The following is a 20,021-nucleotide window of genomic DNA, read 5'->3' as shown; positions in this document are numbered from 1 at the left end:
ACTTATTGTCTACCCGGGCACCCCCAACAGTCTTATCAATGAAATATGTTAATTAAGTCTGTATACTAATCTAGTACTTATTGTCTACCCGGGCACCCCCAACAGTCTTATCAATGAAATATGTTAATTAAGTCTGTAAACTAATCTAGTAGACTACTTATTGTCTACCCGGGCACCCCCAACAGTCTTATCAATGAAATATGTTAATTTAGTCTGTATACTAATCTAGTACTTATTGTCTACCCGGGCACCCCCAACAGTCTTATCAATGAAATATGTTAATTAAGTCTGTATACTAATCTAGTACTTATTGTCTACCCGGGCACCCCCAACAGTCTTATCAATGAAATATGTTAATTAAGTCTGTATACTAATCTAGTACTTATTGTCTACCCGGGCACCCCCAACAGTCTTATCAATGAAATATGTTAATTAAGTCTGTATACTAATCTAGTACTTATTGTCTACCCGGGCACCCCCAACAGTCTTATCAATGAAATATGTTAATTAAGTCTGTATACTAATCTAGTACTTATTGTCTACCCGGGCACCCCCAACAGTCTTATCAATGAAATATGTTAATTAAGTCTGTATACTAATCTAGTACTTATTGTCTACCCGGGCACCCCCAACAGTCTTATCAATGAAATATGTTAATTAAGTCTGTATACTAATCTAGTACTTATTGTCTACCCGGGCACCCCCAACAGTCTTATCAATGAAATATGTTAATTAAGTCTGTATACTAATCTAGTACTTATTGTCTACCCGGGCACCCCCAACAGTCTTATCAATGAAATATGTTAATTAAGTCTGTATACTAATCTAGTACTTATTGTCTACCCGGGCACCCCCAACAGTCTTATCAATGAAATATGTTAATTAAGTCTGTATACTAATCTAGTACTTATTGTCTACCCGGGCACCCCCAACAGTCTTATCAATGAAATATGTTAATTAAGTCTGTAAACTAATCTAGTAGACTACTTATTGTCTACCCGGGCACCCCCAACAGTCTTATCAATGAAATATGTTAATTAAGTCTGTATACTAATCTAGTACTTATTGTCTACCCGGGCACCCCCAACAGTCTTATCAATGAAATATGTTAATTAAGTCTGTATACTAATCTAGTACTTATTGTCTACCCGGGCACCCCCAACAGTCTTATCAATGAAATATGTTAATTAAGTCTGTATACTAATCTAGTACTTATTGTCTACCCGGGCACCCCCAACAGTCTTATCAATGAAATATGTTAATTAAGTCTGTATACTAATCTAGTACTTATTGTCTACCCGGGCACCCCCAACAGTCTTATCAATGAAATATGTTAATTAAGTCTGTATACTAATCTAGTACTTATTGTCTACCCGGGCACCCCCAACAGTCTTATCAATGAAATATGTTAATTAAGTCTGTATACTAATCTAGTACTTATTGTCTACCCGGGCACCCCCAACAGTCTTATCAATGAAATATGTTAATTAAGTCTGTATACTAATCTAGTACTTATTGTCTACCCGGGCACCCCCAACAGTCTTATCAATGAAATATGTTAATTAAGTCTGTATACTAATCTAGTACTTATTGTCTACCCGGGCACCCCCAACAGTCTTATCAATGAAATATGTTAATTAAGTCTGTATACTAATCTAGTACTTATTGTCTACCCGGGCACCCCCAACAGTCTTATCAATGAAATATGTTAATTAAGTCTGTAAACTAATCTAGTAGACTACTTATTGTCTACCCGGGCACCCCCAACAGTCTTATCAATGAAATATGTTAATTAAGTCTGTATACTAATCTAGTACTTATTGTCTACCCGGGCACCCCCAACAGTCTTATCAATGAAATATGTTAATTATAATACAAACGGACCAACGTACAGTATTTAACAAGTAATAGTTACAAACTATTGAATATAGTATGATATGAATATGTGCATAGCAATTTAAAAAAAAAAGCAAATCATTCAATTGAACATATACAGGGTGGCCCAAAAGTAGGTTTACAGTTATTAAACTACCGTACCTTTAATGTGATTGAAGTGACCCCTGCTTAGTAATACCGATATAAAACAGTGTTGAAGAAAGAGATTATGAGCATCTAAGAGATACAATTCTGTTAAGTAGAACGAATCTCCCTCTGTGTTTTAGTCTGGAATGTTCAACATAAATAGTTTACGTGATAAACGTCTGCTGGGCCAGCCTGTATATTATTTTAGTGACAAAATCTTATCACATGAAAGCTTGGCTCATACTGCCCACAACCAAATAGGCTACTGTCCATGCTGTTTGCAGAACAACGACCAAGTATGACCGATACGAACCCCACAGGTCAGTTCTACAAAAGGGTCTGCATCCGGATCAAGCTTGACTGAGTCCCCAATACTGGGGAACAACAATAAAGGCTACACTATGAGAACGAGCCATCCAAGCCACTTAACCAGGGCAGAGTACCAAAGGACTGGAAAGAAGCTAATGTCACCCCCCTATTTAAAAAAGGAGAAAAATCTGACCCAGGAAACTACAGACCAGCATCACATGTAAAATCCTAGAACACATAATATGTAGCAACATCATAAACCACTTAGACAAACATAATGTCCTCACACCATACCAACATGGCTTTAGGAAATATAGATCATGTGAAACACAACTAATAGGACTAATTGATGATTTTTCAAAAGGTTTAGATAATAGTGAACAAATAGATGCTATCTTACTAGATTTTTCTAAGGCTTTTGACAAAGTTCACCACCATAGTTTGCTTAAAAAATTAAAATATTTCGGCATCAGTGGATTAAAGATTTTCTGATAGGGAGAGAACAAAGTGTAATAATAAATGGCTCTAAATCAACACCAATAACAGTAAACTCAAGGAACAGTCTTAGGTCCACTACTATTTTTAATTTACATAAATGATTTACCAAATTGCATTACTTCAGGAACAAAAGTCAGATTATTTGCAGACGATTGCATAATATATAGAAAAATAAAAACAACACAAGACACAGATATTTTACAAAGAGAATTAGATGAATTACAGAAATGGGAATCAAATTGGAGCATGTCTTTCCACCCAGAAAAATGTCAGTTGTTAAGAGTAACAAAAAAACTAAAACAAATTAATTCCACTTATCTTATTCATGGCAAACCAGTAACACAGACTAAAAACGCAAAATACCTAGGTGTTATAATAAATGAAAAACTGTCATGGAATCCACATATTGATGAAACTACAAAAAAATCCAACAAAGCATTAGGATTTATTAAAAGAAATATCTATAAATCAAATAAGAACATAAAATTAAAATTTTATTTAACCTTGGTTAGGCCAATATTAGAATATGCATCCTCCGTTTGGGACCCCTCAACTCAAGAAAACATTAAGAAACTGGAACAGACACAAAATAGAGCAGTGAGATTCATAACAAACGAATATTCACATTTGACTAGAGTAACACCTTTAGTAAAATCACTAAATTTACAAAGCCTTCAGGACAGAAGGCTCAAAAGTAAAGTAGCAATCATACATAAAACACTGAACCATAATCTTCAAATACAAAAACAAAATTTAACAAGGTTACAAAGAGAGTTTGTGTTACACAAACTCAGAGGCGGCCCCCGTCGAAGTCGGATCCCTGTCGGATTTGCATATTCGCAAATAATATTCAAGAGGTGATTTAATTTTGATGTAAAATGTTTTACTTCCTAGTCCAAACCTCCCGCAGGACGACGGGGGATGAGAGCGGGCAGGGTTTGAACCCTGGACCATCCATAAATCTGAACGACAGGCCAGCGCGCAAACCGCAACACCAGGCAGCCATCCGATGGTCAAAAGTAATAATGTTTCAAAGATTCATTTGCCGTAAATTTAAATTTAAATTAAATAAAAGATAGTAGATTAGTTTACAATATTGATCAAAACGTTTGGAAATGAAAATCTACACTTTTTTTTTTTTACAATTAAGTTTAGAAATTGAATTTCTACATCTTAATCTAGTCTATTTTAGTCTAAACTAGATCTAGAAATTCTAGATATAGACTCTAAAATAATTTTAATTAGAATATAAATCCAGATCTAGATATACTGTAATAAAAATCTAGATCTAGTTTAAAAAATCTAGATTAGATCTTAATCAAGATATCATTCCTTTTTTAAACGCAAGTCACATAACGAGGCTTAATAAACATTACTATACCGAGTTCTTTTTTCATTTCATTTGAAGAATTAATTCCATATAACGTCAGAGGGAAAAAAAAACACTACGTCACACGGCCTAGCTAGACTAAAAATCGCCTTCATCGATACGAGCCATTTATCGAGTGTTCATTGACTTTGGTGCACCGAGTGCGTTCTTTAAGGATTTCATTTAAAGAATTCATTCCATATGACGTCAAAGGAAAAAAAAACACTACGTCACACGGCCTAGCAAGAATAAAAATCGCCTTCATCATTACGAGCCATTTATCGAGTGTTCATAGACATTGGTGCACCGAGTGCGTTCTTTTAGCATTTCTTTTAAAGAATTAATTCCATATAACGTCAGAGGAAAAAAAAAACACTACGTCACACGGCCTAGCTAGACTAAAAATCGCCTTCATCGATACGAGCCATTTATCGAGTGTTCATTGACTTTGGTGCACCGAGTGCGTTCTTTAAGGATTTCATTTAAAGAATTCATTCCATATGACGTCAAAGAAAAAAAAAACACTACGTCACACGGCCTAGCAAGAATAAAAATCGCCTTCATCATTACGAGCCATTTATCGAGTGTTCATATACATTGGTGCACCGAGTGCGTTCTTTTAGCATTTCTTTTAAAGAATTCATTCCATATGACGTCAAAGGAAAAAAAAACACTACGTCACACGGCCTAGCTAGAATAAAAATCACCTTCATCATTACGAGCCATTTATCGAGTGTTCATAGACATTGGTGCACCGAGTGCGTTCTTTTAGCATTTCTTTTAAAGAATTCATTCCATATGACGTCAAAGGAAAAAAAAACACTACGTCACACGGCCTAGCTAGAATAAAAATCACCTTCATCATTACGAGCCATTTATCGAGTGTTCATAGACATTGGTGCACCGAGTGCGTTCTTTTAGCATTTCTTTTAAAGAATTCATTCCATATGACGTCACAGGAAAAAAAAACACTACGTCACAAGGCTTAGTTAGACTAAAATATGTTTAAAGAGTCCATTCATATGACGTCAAAGAAAAAAAATTCCATTACCTCACAATAGCCTAGTACCGGTACCATAAAAAAAATGTCTTTATTTACACGAGATATTTAACGAGGGTTCATAGACATTTGTGCACTGAGTTCTAATAGAATTTATTTAAAAAGGATCAAAGTCGCATTGTTTTTGCGTTTTGTCTGTCAGTCGGTCTGTCCGTCATCTTGATATAAAAAAAAACAACAACTAAAAGTTATTAAAAATTGATTAACCTTTATTCTACGTTTCAAAACATCGCAATAATTTTTAGGTATGAACACAATTGAAAAGTTTATATAATAGATTGTTCCGGATGTTTGTATAAATAGTAAAAGAAAAAGAGAATTTCAGATAAATGAAATACCGTTAATTAAATTTTTTGGATGGTCTCGTATAAAAATTAGATGTACTACAGCCATGTGGAGAGATTTTCATACCTTACTTTGGTGTTTGGATTCTGTTTTCCTTAAAAATCGGAACATAATATTAACGATAATTAGATTTTTTAATGTTTTAGGTAGAAAGTTAAATGTAATGTAAGAGAGAAGTGAGTTAAAATATTTTTCATAAAAATCCGTAAAACATTATTTCGTAAATGAGAAAATTATTTGTTTATTAATTAGAAGAGGGAGTTCAAACAATTATTTGGCGTGTGTAGATTTTTAAATAAATTCGGAAATTTCTGGAGACGATTTGTAAAAAACAAAATCCGGAAATTCTTTATCGATTACAAAACTTCTATGTTATGTTTTAGCAAGAAAATTAAATGTCTAAAAAGTAATTTTCAGTAATCAATTCTAGTAAATTACTTTTTTTTAAAGCCCTGAACAACCTATTGTCGATATTTTTAAAATTTGTTTAAAGATTAAAATACGGAACAATTTGATATTGATAACCAAATTATAGTGATGCATTGTCAATTAATATAAGTGTAATATTAGTAAATTATGCGATTTCAAGCAATCATTAGGCATAATTCATGTTTTATAAAACAATATCCGGAACATTTTTACAATTAATGAAATATAAGTCAGTATAGAGATTTTGATTTAGCATTAATATGCTATTTACATAAAAAACGGAACAACATATTATTGATAATGTGTTTTTGCAACTTTTATGCATGGAAATAGAATGTAATATAAATTAGAAGAGCAAACAAACATTTGTTGGGGTTGATTAGTTTTGCACACAAAAAATCCGGAACAATCAATTTTTAGATACTTAAAACTATTGAGATGTTACGGGAGGAACATTAAAGTGTAAATCAGATTTTCAATAGCTTTTAGAGTTCTAGTTTTTTTAATCTAATCGTGACGGACAGAACGACGAACAGACAAAACGCACAAAAATACTCTTCTTTTATTCAGATGGGGGCACTAAACAAAAAATAAATAAAATCTGATTTTTTAAAAAAGTTTAAGGAATTGGTTTAGCACCTGGTCATGTAGCGACGTTAGCACTTGGACTCTTGTAAGACCAGCACCTCTGTTTCCGCTGCCTGCCCCATTAGTTAAATAAGCAGGAATTGAAAACCCCTGCATGTCATTTGTATCGACACTAATATTTCCAAGCTTCCAACTGTATCTGCTTTCTAGGGAAATTACCTTGAAACTGGCAAACAGATAAAATGATAATTTTTGTGAAAGAACATTTGCGCATGTATGTGGACAACATTTACCCCTTCTTTTCAAATCTACTCAACATCGGATCAGGGCCGCCGCTGCCTATTGTGCAATGTGTGCATTGCACGCAGGCGGCCGAATGTAAGGGGCGGCCAAATCATTATTGCAAGGTTAACTTTTTTTTAATTTTTAGTTTTCAAAAAATAAATTCTTGAATATTGAAATATTTTTCTGAATTCTAATTATTCCATTATCCTTTTTAAAAAATGACATGACATTCGTATATAGGTTATTTAAGAAACTTTATTTTTTTTTTTAAATAGAGCGGCCTGCGAGGATTCCATTGGATTTTTCCATAGGCGTCCATTCATGAGTACTCTTGAAGAAGTTAAATCTGTGAAGACTCTATATTGTAATATTATAATAACAGTTTTATAGTTCACAAGAGACTTATTTAGGTGTATTTTAGAACGCCTACATCGGTTCAGTTGTAGGCTTACTGGCTTTATAAGCCAACTCCCGACCAGCAACAAGGGGGGGGGGGCGGCAACATGTTTATTTTCATTGTAGTCATTAATCCATGTCCGAATATTATTAAAATTCCATAATTTCAAATGTTTTAAAAATTAAAATATTTCAAGTAAGAGACGTCGCTTCATCTTCTAATTGGGCCGTGTTAAGTGTAGACCTTTTTTGCGTGAGGCGTATGCAACAATATGGGTCAAAACTTTTTGAAGAAAACATTTCAAAAAGTCTCCTTTAGTGTGATTCTTCTGGATTTTTTTTTTTCTGAATAGTCGAATTTCTTCCGACTATTGCACTTCATTATAGTGACGACTTTTGTGTGGAAAACTAAGGTCAACGCCAGAGATGTACTTAACAGGAAGATGATCTTAAAAAAGATCACGACGTCCACGCGCTACATGTACCTAGAATGTCCCTCGCATAATACTATTGACCAGCGCTACCTCTTTATTATTAGGCCTATACTTAATATGGCCCTTAACTTTTTTTTATCACTAGGATGAATAGTGCATTCTGAAAGAAAACACATCACTATTGACCTTTTGACCTTCTTACTACAAGACAAAAGGCTTGTTGACGTTAGGAGAAAACATTTCTGAAGCTAAAAACGCCGGAATGCGCCGGGGCCACATCCCGAAATCAAACCCCTTTCCGACTTGAGTGAAAACCTGCCGCGCATCTTCAAATTTGTCTCCAGAAAGAACGTTTTAGAAAACTTTAAAATTCTATAGGTAACACTATTTCCGAAAAATAGCAACAGACTCGTTTTGTGATATTTCGCTATGTAAATTTGGATTCGAAAATTTTGTCATGTAGGGTGTCGCATCTGTAATTTTTGAGAAGCACTGCCTTATTGTGTTTTGTTTCAAATCATTGTAAAAGTGACTTGTACTTGGATTATTTATTTTGTATTAATTCAAGAAAAGTAATCAGCGCTGAGTGACTGCTTCATTTTGTCTTGGTGGTGTGTTGGATAAATGTGTAGGCACCTCCAAATCCGCGTAAGTCAGATGATTTGAAAAGAAACCTAAATAATTTAGAAGGCATTCTTATCGACAATGTTTCGCCTTGAGAGGATCCATGAAGAGTTTATTGAACACCAAGACAAAAAGAATATTTGTATCTATTAATAAAGACGATATTTTGAGTGAAATAGAAAATAAAATCCTTGAAATTGTTTAAGCACACAAATATTTTCACACAAAAAATTAGATTAGATTCTTCACCAGATATGTCTCATACCGAACTAATCTTTATTAATATTGCTTCTGTTTCTTATACACCTCATGTAGAAATACATGAACTGGAGAAGGGCTTTATAACTTTGTAGTAGACAAAAATGCAAAGTTAAAATTGGAAAAAAAAATATCTTAGAGGGCATGAAGGATACAACAACGGTACGATTATAGAAAGAAAAACAAAACGATTGGTCTATCAAATGGTTTTAAATTGAAGAGTACAAAGTCCAGGCTCCAGCTCAGTTGTAATGAATTTTTGTTTTTCTAGAACTAAAAAGGGTAAGGGGGCGGCATTTTAAAATTTCGCACGCAGGCGGCCACAATCCTCGCGGCGGCCCTGCAACATCCCATTTGCACTTGACAGAAATCCTGAAAGTTAAAGAATTTTAGGAGACAGAACTAGTTGAACAATGAAACATGTCTCTTTAAATAGGCCAACACTGGCCTACACAATTCTGGATCAAGATTTTGTAGCAATGTTCCGCTTTGTCTCTGTTACACCTTCTTCTTCCATTTGCAATAATATATTTATTTCTCGAAACAGCCTGTTAGTTCTCAAATTTAATTACAGAAAATGTGTCACGTGTGTGGAATGTAAATAGGAAATACTAACGTAAATAGATGCACGTCATAAAGAAATTATTTCATTGATTTGTAATTGGATAATAATGAGAAATAGGCCTATATATTTCAAGAAATTAATTACATACTGTACCGCAATTAAACATTAAGCTTTGGCAATACAAATCAGATATTTACATGGCCTATAATTATAATTTTGTAACATCAAACTTATAAACCAAAATAATTTAATGTACGGGTCGCCAATAAGTGAGTAATTGTAAAAAGAGGTCGCCAAGCTAAAAAGGTTGAGAACCGCTGTACTAGAGGGATACTCTCGCATTTCCCCCCTTCTCTATACATCTGCCGTGTGGATGTCCGCCATGGAAACGAATCCCTCGGGGACAGCGTGTCGTTTTTGACAGGCTGTTGAGACTCTCTTCCATGCCCGCCCTTCCATTGGGCACCCTTACGGGGGGTCATCAACCAGAGCGAAAAAAAAAAGATGAACTGGCTAGTGGCTACTACACCATTGGCTGACAGCTGGTTCTGATGCTAAAGTAGTCACTTTTGGAATTTCAAATAGATGTACATATCTTCTTTTATTTGTGCCTGTTTTATCTCTTGAATTTGGCTACTTAAGGGACTGAAACCTTTTCCATTTTAAATTCCTAAAACATTTTAGCAAATATCGTTTTGGAATCCCCTCTTGATGGATTGTTTACAATGTTAATTGTTTCCATTTCAGGGGGTCAAAATCTAAAGTCAGAACCCTATAATATTACCTCCAACATTTCTGAAGATAACTCTAAAGCTGTTTCAAGGCTGTCTCTACAAAACTATGTCAGATAAACTGTCCCACATCGCGCTCTGTCCTGTCATGGGTCCGGAGCTGGTTATCAGTTCTTTAAAAAAAAAAAAAGCACGACATTGACAGTTCTATATAAAGGTCGGGACTTTTCTTTGCTGTAAATATCGGCCGATGTCCACGATAGAGTGCTGGCTGAAACAGCCTAGTGAGACAAAACATTATAAACTCTACTGCTCGTATCTATTAGGAGTTGTTTTGTCAAGTTGACCAAGTGATCGCACTAGGACTCAGGTCTATAGAGTATCAACTTCAGCTTCAACTGGGATTGCACGGTAAGTTGAAACATAAGTGGAGACGATTCATCAGAAATTAAACGGAATTATATTTAAAGGCATATCAAAAGACTATTACCGGTACCTATGATTCATATTAGGCTTTAATATTACTACATCAGATGTGACAAACAAATCTGCTTTGTCAGTGAACTATTAAGCTCATACTAAATTTTCGTATTAGAATGCCTCTGAGGCCTATATATAGACATTAGACATACAAGCAAAAATTACATGTGTGCATCAGAAGATATGAGAGAGAGCAATTAAAACAAAGACACGGCTCCTTTGCATTTATAAGGCTTAAATTTACATAAAAGATGAAGACAACGCATTATATTATTGGTATCACATATAACGGACCGGCTGTGTGGTGCAGAGGGGGGAACTGCTATGTGGGCGAAATCGTTCTGACCCTAGCTGGCCAGGCCTTAATCTCGTTACATCGCTCCAAGTGATAAATCAGAGTCGTTCTACGACTGTCCTGACTGTCCAAATAGATAGAGTAGGCGACTATTTGTGTGTGTGTGTGTGTGTGTTAACATATAATGCTCTCTTGAACGATTGCTTGTCAAACAACAGTGAATCACAAAAAGTAGGTTAATATTGATGTTCATTTGGACTAGTCCCTGTGGCCAATCTAAAATACTTTGGTCTACCCTTGACATGGGTCCTAGTTCTTCCTTTTTCATCTTGTCCTCATCTACTCAGCGTGGCTACACAACTCATTCTAGTTTTACAATATATATATATATACGTGCACTTTAAGTCATCAAACTACTACAACAGAGTTTGTTCAAAAAGTCTACTGCATGAAAACCTTCCATTTTTAATGTGGGGAGGGCAGCAGTGCAGTCAAAAGGAGACTCCGCGAGTGTATTTGTTACTGGTAAAGTGCGATGCATATTCTATTATTGGCCTAACCAATGTTAAATAGCATAGATTAAAAGGGTTTCATAATATAATTCTCTCTTCTTCTTTCACTCCGTATAAGACTCGTTGAGCAGAGACTAGGTCTATGCTCAATGAGTTCTAGCACTACATGTTTTATATGCTTCCAGTTAGCTCTCTTGGCGTGAAGTCTTTAAAAAAAAACGTCTGACAAAACTTTTTTTTTTTTACAATACCTCTATTAGCGGCCAACGCGGACAATGGTTATGCTTGCGCAAAATATGTAGGTCACACATGGGGCTGTGTGGCCACGGGAATTACTGCATTCCTCATTAATCTTCGGACTCGAAGACAAGCCTAATTTTTATTATTATTATTATTAAGTCAGAACTTCATGGAGGAACCTGGACGCTGGGTGAACACGGTGCTCGAAAACAGCTCTATTATAGCGAAATTTGACAGTTGATGTATATATGGTTGGGAAAAGAATTGGGGTATATACTAGCTTGCTGGGCACACTTGATAAACTTTAGTTTGGCCGTTTTAATTTTTCAAAGTATAAAAAATAATTTAAATTTGGCTAGAAGGCTAGAAATTACTTAGGTACCTTGAACAGATGATACGACTTCGGATATTTCTGAATGTAGGTCCACCTAGTCATTACAGAACTCTATAAATTAAATTTCAGGAATATTTCGCGCATCGTTTTCTTTAGATCTATTAAAAGGCTTTTCATTAGAATATTATACAGTCTAGCAAATTTAGGCCAATACATTCGCTTAACAAGGATTTTTTTTCCTCGGAGAGGGGGGAATCAGGCGGAAATAAAAGTTTTTTTGTTTTTTTTTTTAAATCCAACATTCAATACTCACTAAGAGAAAATAAATGGCTATGTGTGTTGGATAAAGAGGGTATTGTCTTCATTTTTTTTAAATCTAACATTCAATACTCACTAAGAGAAAATAAATGGCTATGTGTGTTGGATAAAGAGGGTCTTGTCTCTGTGTGTTGGATAAAGAGGGTCTTGTCTCTGTGTGTTGGATAAAGAGGGTATTGTCTTCATTTTTTTTAAAAGTATTTCTTATTTAGATATTAGAAACGGCATGACTGTGACGACTTATTGTCAACATAACTGAAAGGGCCTAGCGGTTATACGTAAATAACCTTGACATTATATGATTTATCAAGTGTAGCCCCCCCTTTAGTCAATGCCATGCAGTTTATTTAGGACCTAGACCTACTTTTTTAAAAAAATCTCTATTGTATATATTTGGGAAATTAAAGTCTAAAATGTTTATAAGATTCTAAATTTTAAAAGTCTATTTTCAATATTCGCCATGAATTGGGAGTTTTTAAGTAGCAGCATACAATCATTGTCACTAAATCTTATATCTTTAACTTCTTTATGAAATACAGTATACATCATTGACTTTACAATAGCTTGAATAGTCAAAAGAAAATGTTTCTTAACAAATATCTCAGTAAGGAATATTAGGCCTACTTTTGATCACTATTATAAGCAATAGCCGAATCCTTTAGCCTAACTTGTAAAAAAATCTTGCCTATTAATATAGATCTTTTTAAAAACTTGATAAGAACTATATAATTGACATTTTGAAAAAAAAATAAATTGACATGTCTCTGCATGTGTTAATAGCTTTAAATCTCTTCACTGACTTATCAAGTGCCAAGCCAAAGAAACAGTGATAACGAAATTCTGTAAAAAAAAAAATTGTGTGTGTGTGTGTGTGTGGGACAAGCAATAACACAAACACACACACACTTGACATAAGTTGAAAAAAAAATGCAAAAAAAAAAAAAAAAAAAAAACCCAGACGTAAACACACACACTAATCTTGTCCACAAGTTTCTCTATTTTGCGATGTGTGTTTTATCTCGGTTATCTTCTCTTTCTTTACATTATGTAAATCATTACATTTTAATGCAGGGGCGTACTGGTTATAAGGGCAACCGGGCAAGTGCCTAAATGGGCCGGTGGGGCTACCGGATAGGCCACATTAAATGTCAGCACGTTGCGTAAACGTGATTGGCCTCGCCTTACTTTTTAGAAAAGATCTTGAAATACTTCACCGTGTAATACTATAGCCACAATCTCATGGGCGTAGCCAGGGGGGGGGGAGGGTTGGGGTTCAAACCTCCCCGAAATGAAATCCTCTCCCCACAGGGGGGGGGGTCGAAGTTAAGTGACTGATCTTTTGCTTTAATTTTGTTTATTTTGCGTGAAATTTCAATACTAAACCATCACTTGCCCTAGCACAGCCAAGGGGTTTTTAAGTTTAAAACCCCCTACCAGAGAGTTCTGAGTTTGAAAACCCCTACCAGGGGGTTTTAAGTTTAAAAACCCCTACCAGGGGTTTTGAGTTTAAAACCCCCTGGTCCAGGGGGTTTTGAGTTTGAAAACCCCTACCATGGCTGGGGTTTTGAGTTTAAAACCCCCCACCAGAGGGTTTTGCTTTTAAATCCCCCTCTTCTATAAAACAAAAAAAAATGCAAACGACAATCCCCAAATTCCAAGAGCACATCTTAGGAAGATTTTGATTTTAAACCCGTCTCCAAATTTACGATAAACCCCTCTTCAATATAAAAAAGCAAATTACATACTCAAAATTGTATGAGCGTAGTCAAAGGGGTTTTGAGTTTAAGACTAAGATTAAGACTAAGACTGCTTTATTGATCCTTATGGAAATTTGTTGTGATTACAAGGACTCGTTTCTCATATAAAGACAACACAACAGAAACATACACATAAATACAACAGACAACATGAAGAGTTCATTCAGCGACTACACACAGGTATCTTGGTGCATTTCATGTTCCCTGATCATTGAGTGGCGGTGATAGAGTCTGACCGAGTGAGGTACGAACGAGTTTTTGTACCGCTCCGTTCTTGTTTTGATTGACAGCAGTCGCCCACTTCGCGACGACCTGGCGTAGTTCTGATGGAGCGGGTGGCCGTTGTCTTCCAAGATTTTTTCGATTTTTCTTAGGCACGTTTGTTCAAAAAGTTCCTTTAAATGTGGTAATGTTGTGAGTGTAATTTTTGATGCTTTTTTAATGATGTTTTCTAGACGTTGCAACAGTTTAGATGAGGCGTTGCCTTGCCAACAACTTATTCCGTATGTTAGCAGATTTTGTACCCCTCTTCAGCTGGGTTTGAAGCTAAAAATACCTCTTCAATATAAAAAAAGCAAATTACACACTCAAAATACTATGAGCATAGCCAAAGGGTTTTTAGTTTAAACCCCCCCCCCCCCGCCAGCGGGGTTTGAAGCTAAAAAAAAATCTTCAAATTAAAAAAAACAAACAAATTTCGCAATCAAAATGCTATGAGCGTAGCCAAACCTATTGGGTGTTTTGAGTTTAAATTTCCCTTCAGAGGGGTTTGATGTAAAAAAAATACCTCTTCAATATAAAAAAAAAAGCAAATTTCACACTAAAATTCTTTGAGTGTAGTCAAGCCTATTGGGGGGGGGGGGGGGCTTTAGAGTTTCAACACTTCTCCTCCAGATGACTTTTTTAAAAGTTTAAAACCCCTCATGATAGTTTTGAGTTTAAATCCCCTACAAAGCGTTTTAAGGTTGAAAGCCTCTCTCTTCAATATTATTTCTAAAGCATACTACAGTCACCAAATTCTACGACCGTAGCTAAATGTGGTTTTGAATTAAAAAAAAAAACAACTCCAGATATATTTTAGTTTAAAACCCTCCAACAGATGATTTTGACGATAAAACTTCCCTTTTCGATATAACATTTAAAGCAAAATAGTCACCTAATTCCAAGATCGTAGTCAAGAGAAGTTACACATGTCTACCAGTGGCTGGGCTCCATTAATAAAGTGCAATGAATAGTCATCTGCCGAAATTGAAAGCACTAAATGTGGCTCTACAAAGATGGTTAAGACGGATTTTAGGAGTCAGTTATAGAGATCGGGTCTAAATCAAGGAAACCCTATGCCGAATTGGGAGTCGACCCCTTAGTAAGGTTGTGACAGAGCGTCGCATGAGGTTTCCGGGACATGTTCTCCGACAAAATAAATTACGCATAATAAGAGTTGCGATGACATCCTAGTACAACTTGGCGCCACACTTTCATTGAGGTCCTCAGAGCAGGTGGGAAGAGGCTTCAGACATTGCCAGTAACAGATATTTGTGGAAACAGCTTGCCAGCAAATGTGCTGAACGGCGCGGGAGTCAGTAAGAATAGCACATTATGTTTTTGAAATAAAACTTTTTAATAGCAAAATAATGCACTGTAGGTACCTCAGAATATGCATTTAGTTGGCTTTCAATACCCGCGCTGGGGGAGCTCTCAACCTCCAAACCCCTCGCTGGCAAGGTTGAAGAGTCTACAATTTTTTCCACTAACTCCAGGAAGAACCTATTCTAGGGCACAATAAACGTCTTCCAAAAGAATGAAGGGTCAGAATGTAATAGAGATTAATTATGTATACACACACACACACACACACATTCATCCATACAAACATATATATATATATATATAGAAAAAAATCCCCCCCCCCCCGAAAAAAAATCCTGGCTACGCCCATGAGCCACATATTCCGAAACAATGGATTCGCTTACACTGTAAATCGGATGTCTTTTTAATAATTTTGTGTCTGAATGCGACCACGAAACAATAATGTTATTTGACGTTGACTTACCTGGGTAGGCATTAATAATTTTCGTCACGAATTGATGAATAGAAATATGCCAATTGGAAGATAAGGACGATGGATATTGTGAAGATGGTTTTATGGAGATGATAGCAAAGAGTGCTGTCTTGTATCTTAATAGCCTAACTATACCAATGGCTATTCATGAATTGGGGGTGCAATTTTTGAAGGAGGAGGATATATTTTGAAATCCTCAGCTAGGCTTTTGAGTTAGGGCTAATGCTGTAATATTGGTCACTTGTGTACTAAGATTTCTGCTTGTTTCTGCATATTAAGAACGGAGGGAAAAACATCATGACAATAACATCATGGCAATAACATCATGACAATAACATCATGACAATGACATCATGACAGTGACATCATGACAATAACATCATGGTAATAACATCATGGCAATAACATCATGACAATAACATCATAGCAATAACATCATGACAATAACATCATGGCAATAACATCATGACAATAACATCATGACAATAACATCATGACAATAACATCATGACAATAACATCATGACAATAACATCATGGCAATAACATCATAGCAATAAAATCATGACAATAACATCATGGCAATAACATCATGACAATAACATCATGGCAATAACATCATGACAATAACATCATGACAATAACACTGTTTCATGCTGAAGGCTGCGGTGATAAAGACGTTCACACGAAATTGTTTTCGACGCTAAACGATCAGTAAGCGAGTAGTTTGTTGATGAGGGACCTTCTTATCCATTGAACACGAATACATTTATCTGTTGCAATGTTTCATGTTAATTCCTTTTCACATTTGTGTTTTGTTTGACATGTTTCGGTTGCTAGCCTACTTCAAAATAGCCCAAACATCTCACAGGACGGCAAGGGTGGGGGGATTCGAACCCGGTACCATCGAGATGACACTCCAGAGCTCATAACACACGAATAGCCGCCATCAGGTGTTACGCTTTGCTCTTTTAGTTATACGTTCTATCCAAATAATGTAATAAACGAATGAAAACTGTGATTTCACTGTAGTTGTTTTTTTTTTTTTTTACAAAGCTTTTATCAACTCACTCTGTCTGTCTGATAACAAGTTTGTACACGTTATTTCTCCGACACCCAATCTCGAATCAAGCTGAAATTTTGTTCAATTATTTCTTTTACCTCACAACACAAGAAAAAAACAACAACAAACAAAACAATTAGTTAATTACATATTTGGTAATATATGCTGAATTAATCCCCTTTGTAGGTCGCAGTAAACAATATATCTTCTCTAGTCATAAGTAGGCTACCTCATTAGCAGAGTGGTTAGCACGTCGGCCCGAGTAGGTGTGAGCCACGAGTTCGAATTCAGGTCGTCCCCCCTGGTCCAAAAAAGTCATAGGATCACAGCGCATTGAGAAAACTAAAAGCCCACATTTATTCTTGTTGGTCTAGATTTATTACAAATTTAATTACACGACTGATCCATGCTATTTGATACAATTACATTTCATATAATCTTAGTGTTTTCTTTTAAAGTATTTTAAATGTTTTTAATGTTTACAAATTGAGATTTCTTTTATTCCCAAGTTTATTTACACGTAGCAATACGTTAGATAGCAACTCACGTTTGCAGACATTGGTTCAATTTTATGCATATCATATGTATTCAAGTTGTGGGCCGAATCGTATGGTAATGTCTGGGTCGATTTTGACTCCCAGTCCTCCCCTATTTGAATGGATAGAGTTAATACACTATTAAGCTCAGGGGTTTATATTTACATTTGAATGGGTAGATGGGACGAGAGTAACCATTATGGTCTGGTGTGGGAGGGATACATTTGTGTGGCCAAGGGATGGGATCAATCTATCAGCGTCTTGCCAAGTAGACGAAACGATTCAGAGCATGCAGTTTATCAACGTCTTAACTTTTGCTTTTTTTGTAGTGGATCATTTGGCCACCTAGAGCTCCGCCAGCATTCTAGTTCCTACTTATATATTTTAAAAGAGATTTCTATACTTTGAACATCTCTGTCAATTTTAATCGACGCACTTGCTTGCATGTGTGGGTTTGTAATATATCTTACGACAATTTAAGAAAAAGAAAGACAATCATTTCGAAAACATTCAATTATTTTCTTCCCAATGGAAGCAACCTGGATTTTAGCAATAAGTTATGCCCCTTTCAATATCTTAGTTTTATCTTATATAATACAGACGTTACTTCAAAAAAGAAGATGATTACGTCCTACGCGTCATGCATTTAGTCATGCATATTAACCAATGACTTAACACACACATAACAACTTTCAGATCGACTTAAGTTAAGCAAACTGTGTCAGCATATAGTAATATAACTTTCTTCATTTTTTTAAAACTTTCTTTAGAAAAAATAAGAATAATGTTACATAATGATCTTGCAAACAAGATTCTATAACTTTATTTTTAAATTAAAACATGAAAGAAAGAGTTCAAAAGATTTTCTTCACCTCAGAAAATAAATAAAAAAGGGAAAAATGCTACAAAAATCCTTTCAGACAATGCTGATTAAGTACAAAAGAATTGAATTTAAAAAGAAATGATATCAAATGTCCATTTGAGCATACAACAGGCTGCATACCATAATTAGCCAGTGATGATTTGGTAGTCTACATTATTAACTAATTGCAAAGCACAAATTAGTGTGGTGGGATAAGGATTAGAAATGAGAATCAATGGGTTGGAATGGATTTTTACTTGTATTGGTGCCAAAAGTTTACAGTAGGCTTAGTTTATAATGTAGCCTATTTCAATAAACAGCCAGCTTTTTATTTGCCATATTACATGGATACATGTTAATCTTTTAAAATGATCTATATTCATATAGATAACTATAAAATGCTGTAAGGCTTCATAAATCTAATAAAATATGCAGTTGCAAATGATTTTTTGGTAGGCTCACTACTTCTGGTTTAAAAGTGATTTCAGTAAACTCATAGTAGGCTGATGTTTATCTTTTTTTTCATAGGAAAACTAAAAAAAAAATGTCTTCTTTTGCACCTACATCATCTAATGGACAGGTTTCTACAAAGGAAAGTTACAAAGAGTTTGATAAGGAAAATGCAGAATTTTTCAAAGGTTAGTTGGAAATAGGATTAAGATTTGCCAAATCCTAACTATCTAAAACCTAACCCCATTGATATATTATGATTTTTTTTTTTTTTTTGATTTGAGGCACATCGGCACAATTTAGGCCAATGTAGTGCCTGAATTGATATATTATAAACATTTTGATTTATTTGCTCTAAACTGCAAATAACTATTGTCAACAGGAGTTGTCAATATTCCCTTCAAACCAGATGCAGGACCAACAGAATCACTTGTCTATAAACACTATAATGCAAAAGAGGTAGTGTCATAATATTGCTTTTATTTTATTTTTTTAAATTTCTGTCAGATCTAGACCTAGCAAAGACAAAGCATGTGTGACATATATTCATGTATATGAAAAGGCCTATTCTAAGTTTGGGAAAAATGAGTATGTGAAGGGTGAAGGGTAAAAGTCAAAGGGTAAAAGGATCAATTCAAAATGTTGTATACCTCACACTTACATGCAAACAAGTTGTTTACTTTCTATATGAGAAACATGAGTAAGCATGGGATGATTTACGAGAATAATAACATGACAAAATAATTCTCTACCTATAATACTTGAGATTCTATCAATTTTTATCTCAAATTTTCAGGTTGTACTTGGAAAAACCATGGAAGAATGGCTGAGATTTTCTGTTTGTTTCTGGCACACTTTTAGGGGAACAGGTACTTGTGTGACAAGTATTTAATGGGCCTTATGGGAAGCATTTACCCATAGTTATTTAGAGCAACAAGTAATACAGAGAAGTATGATTAGTGGTATTGAAAAATCATACTGCAGGGTATAACTTATAGACAAAAGTAATGAACATAAAAATAGTAATATGTAAAGAGCAATAGTCATATTTGTTTCTAATGAGATGAATAAAAAATAAATTTTTCTAAATACATAATAGACTTTTTTGTAGCAACTTCTAAATAATTTCTAGAAGTCTTTAATTTGTTTATCAGTATATGGTGTATTCAGTTAGTAAACTTTTTCTTTTAAAACAGCAACCAA

The 20,021-nt window shown here is 35.0% G+C and overlaps 1 protein-coding gene across 1 annotated transcript in view; it reads left to right on the top strand.

The window, feature by feature from the left end:
• Positions 1-10,139: 10,139 nt before the first annotated feature.
• Positions 10,140-20,021, top strand: part of LOC106069308 (uncharacterized) — a 17,143-nt gene continuing 7,261 nt past the window's right edge. The window contains exons 1-4 of the mRNA XM_056028751.1: positions 10,140-10,324; positions 18,897-19,006; positions 19,201-19,277; positions 19,615-19,687. Coding sequence (XP_055884726.1) covers positions 18,913-19,006; positions 19,201-19,277; positions 19,615-19,687 — 244 coding nt within the window. The 5' untranslated portion in view covers positions 10,140-10,324; positions 18,897-18,912. The remainder of the gene's footprint in view (positions 10,325-18,896; positions 19,007-19,200; positions 19,278-19,614; positions 19,688-20,021) is intronic.

The sequence above is a fragment of the Biomphalaria glabrata genome, chromosome 5 (assembly GCF_947242115.1).
Source record: "Biomphalaria glabrata chromosome 5, xgBioGlab47.1, whole genome shotgun sequence".
NCBI classification, from domain to species: Eukaryota; Metazoa; Mollusca; class Gastropoda; family Planorbidae; genus Biomphalaria; species Biomphalaria glabrata.
Note: the sequence above shows the minus strand (reverse complement) of the source record. Positions and strands in the feature narration are given on the sequence as shown.